Source organism: Berghia stephanieae, chromosome 1 (genome assembly GCF_034508935.2).
Source record: "Berghia stephanieae isolate SIO BIC M18660-M18661 chromosome 1, UCSD_Bste_1.3, whole genome shotgun sequence".
Classification (NCBI taxonomy): Eukaryota; Metazoa; Mollusca; class Gastropoda; order Nudibranchia; family Aeolidiidae; genus Berghia; species Berghia stephanieae.
Window position 1 is genome coordinate 64,111,303 of NC_088360.1, and position 2,083 is coordinate 64,113,385.

At 36.9% G+C, this 2,083-nt stretch overlaps 1 protein-coding gene across 1 annotated transcript in view; it reads right to left on the bottom strand.

The window, feature by feature from the left end:
* The window catches only part of LOC144979392 (uncharacterized), a 3,597-nt gene extending 2,455 nt beyond the window's left edge, over positions 1-1,142 (bottom strand). Inside the window, exon 1 of the mRNA XM_078926045.1 lies at positions 1-1,142. This exon is cut by the window's left edge and continues 38 nt beyond it. Coding sequence (XP_078782171.1) covers positions 1-503 — 503 coding nt within the window. The 5' untranslated portion in view covers positions 504-1,142.
* Between the last annotated feature and the right edge of the window lie 941 nt (positions 1,143-2,083).

Here is a 2,083-nt window from a genome sequence, read left to right on the forward strand (position 1 = left end):
TCTGTAAGTTCACTCCAACGCTTTAAGGTTCCATCTGAGAAAGTCTGGTGTTGGCTTTGTTTAATTCCAAATAAACCCTCATATTGAATTGACCTGATGCTGTGATCATCGTTCACCTCTTTAACTGTAAAGTAGATACTAAATGAGTGGACCATACCGATCCTAACACGGCTATGAAGACTAAACTCAGAATCTGAAGACAGTCCAACAACACCATTAGAGGAAATCTCTTGAACAAAATAATCTTTAAAGTTTTTTCCCAACTCATTTTCTGTATTTTCAAGTAAATCTTTCTTAAGAAAAATTGATAACTCATCAATATCCTGAAGCCTGTCTCTAAATTCACTTGTCGAATTTAATGTCTGACGAGATGGTGCTGTTTTTCGCAAACAAGAAGGGGGTATTGTATTTAGCCATTTATTTGGAGGAATAGCAGGTGAAGGATACCTTGATTTCCGTCTCATAGGAGCATCATGATGCCAATGATTGGCACAGATACCCATATAGTCTGCAACATCACTCGAATCGATATTATTTGGCAGTGCACTAATCCATATTTGTCTCTCAATTGGATCCGAATGAAATTTATATATAGTTGTCTTTTCGCCATGTCTATAATTTGAAGTGCAATCAAAAACAACATTTTCGAGGCATTTTCGGTTATTATTGATACAAAAATAATGATAAAATGTTTATTATTTGCTTAAAATGCATTGCCGAATCCATTGTACAGGGAAAATGAGCAATAAACAACGGCAATTCACAACTACAACAAAACTTAATGGTCACTCCATGAAAATGAACAACAGAATAAGGGCGATTCACAACTACAAGTGGTCAATATGTACAAGCAAGACTGAATTCTTAAAAGTGTGACATATGGCACTACTTGACCTAGGTGATGCTAAGTGTGTGTATGTGTGTGTGTGTGTGTGTGTGTGTGTATGCGCGTGCGTTTTAGTCTTAAAACTCTAGATAGCTTTGGTATGCGTACGAGCGTGTTTGAGTAATGTAATTAATGCCATCTCATGCAGGTAACCGAGGTAACTCAACTCTCGCCCCTTCCCCCAGTTCAAAAAAACCATGGGCCTTCCAGATTTTTTTGGCCACGGTCGCTCGAACTGCACGTCTCTAGAGTGCTATGGTCTCGATGCTTTTTTGAGTCTCGAGGTCTCGAGCATCGCTCAAGTCATCGGTGCTTTCATTCAATACCTAGTCATTGGTATTGGGTATTGACGTTATATCATATTTTAAACAGCTAACAAAACACAAACGTCGTAAATAGATCAAAATGGTTATAGGTATCAATGTTTTATTATTATACAAAGTGAATTTATTTAATGTATTTTAAGTTTTAATACAAAAAAGCCATCCAAAGCTCAGTTGAAGTGCTTTTTTCTCTGGAATTCCCGACTTTTCCTTAGTCATCGATATCGGGAAGATTTGAGTGTAGGTGGCGCTCGACACGAGTCACTAGCTAGCCTCCACTTTTCACTTTTCGCGGTCTTTCTTTGTGAAGTGTGAAGCACAAAATAATGGCTCTCGGTAGAGACATTCTCGTCTTTTATTCTAGATCTAATTTGAAAAAAAAAAATGAAAAAATTCGAAAATGAGAATAATGTACTTTTTATTAAAAAGTCAACAAAAAAGGTAAGTAAACTAGATACGACCATTTTTTCCCTTTAAGTGGCAACTCATTTCTCGTCATTCTCACTCTATCAATCAAGATAGACCACTATGATTATGATACCTAATACCTGGATACCTCTGTATAGAGCTTTTAGACTTGGTGTAGTCTCCTTCGCTCCTCCTCATCTATTAATGATTGGACCAATTCTTATAACTGCACTTGTATCCTAGGGTGTCACTTATCTCCAACTCTGCTTTGAATTTATTCAATTTTTTTTGCTGATACTGTGACTGGTTTCTTGCAGTTTATTCCAGTTGTCGTGAATAGATTTTTACATCTCATTCACGATGAAAAATAAAATAAATAAATAATATGCACGAGGCATGTATCTCCACCGAAGTGGGAAGTTACGCGATTAGTCCGGGTATGTTCGTCCAGTAGAAGAAACAGAGT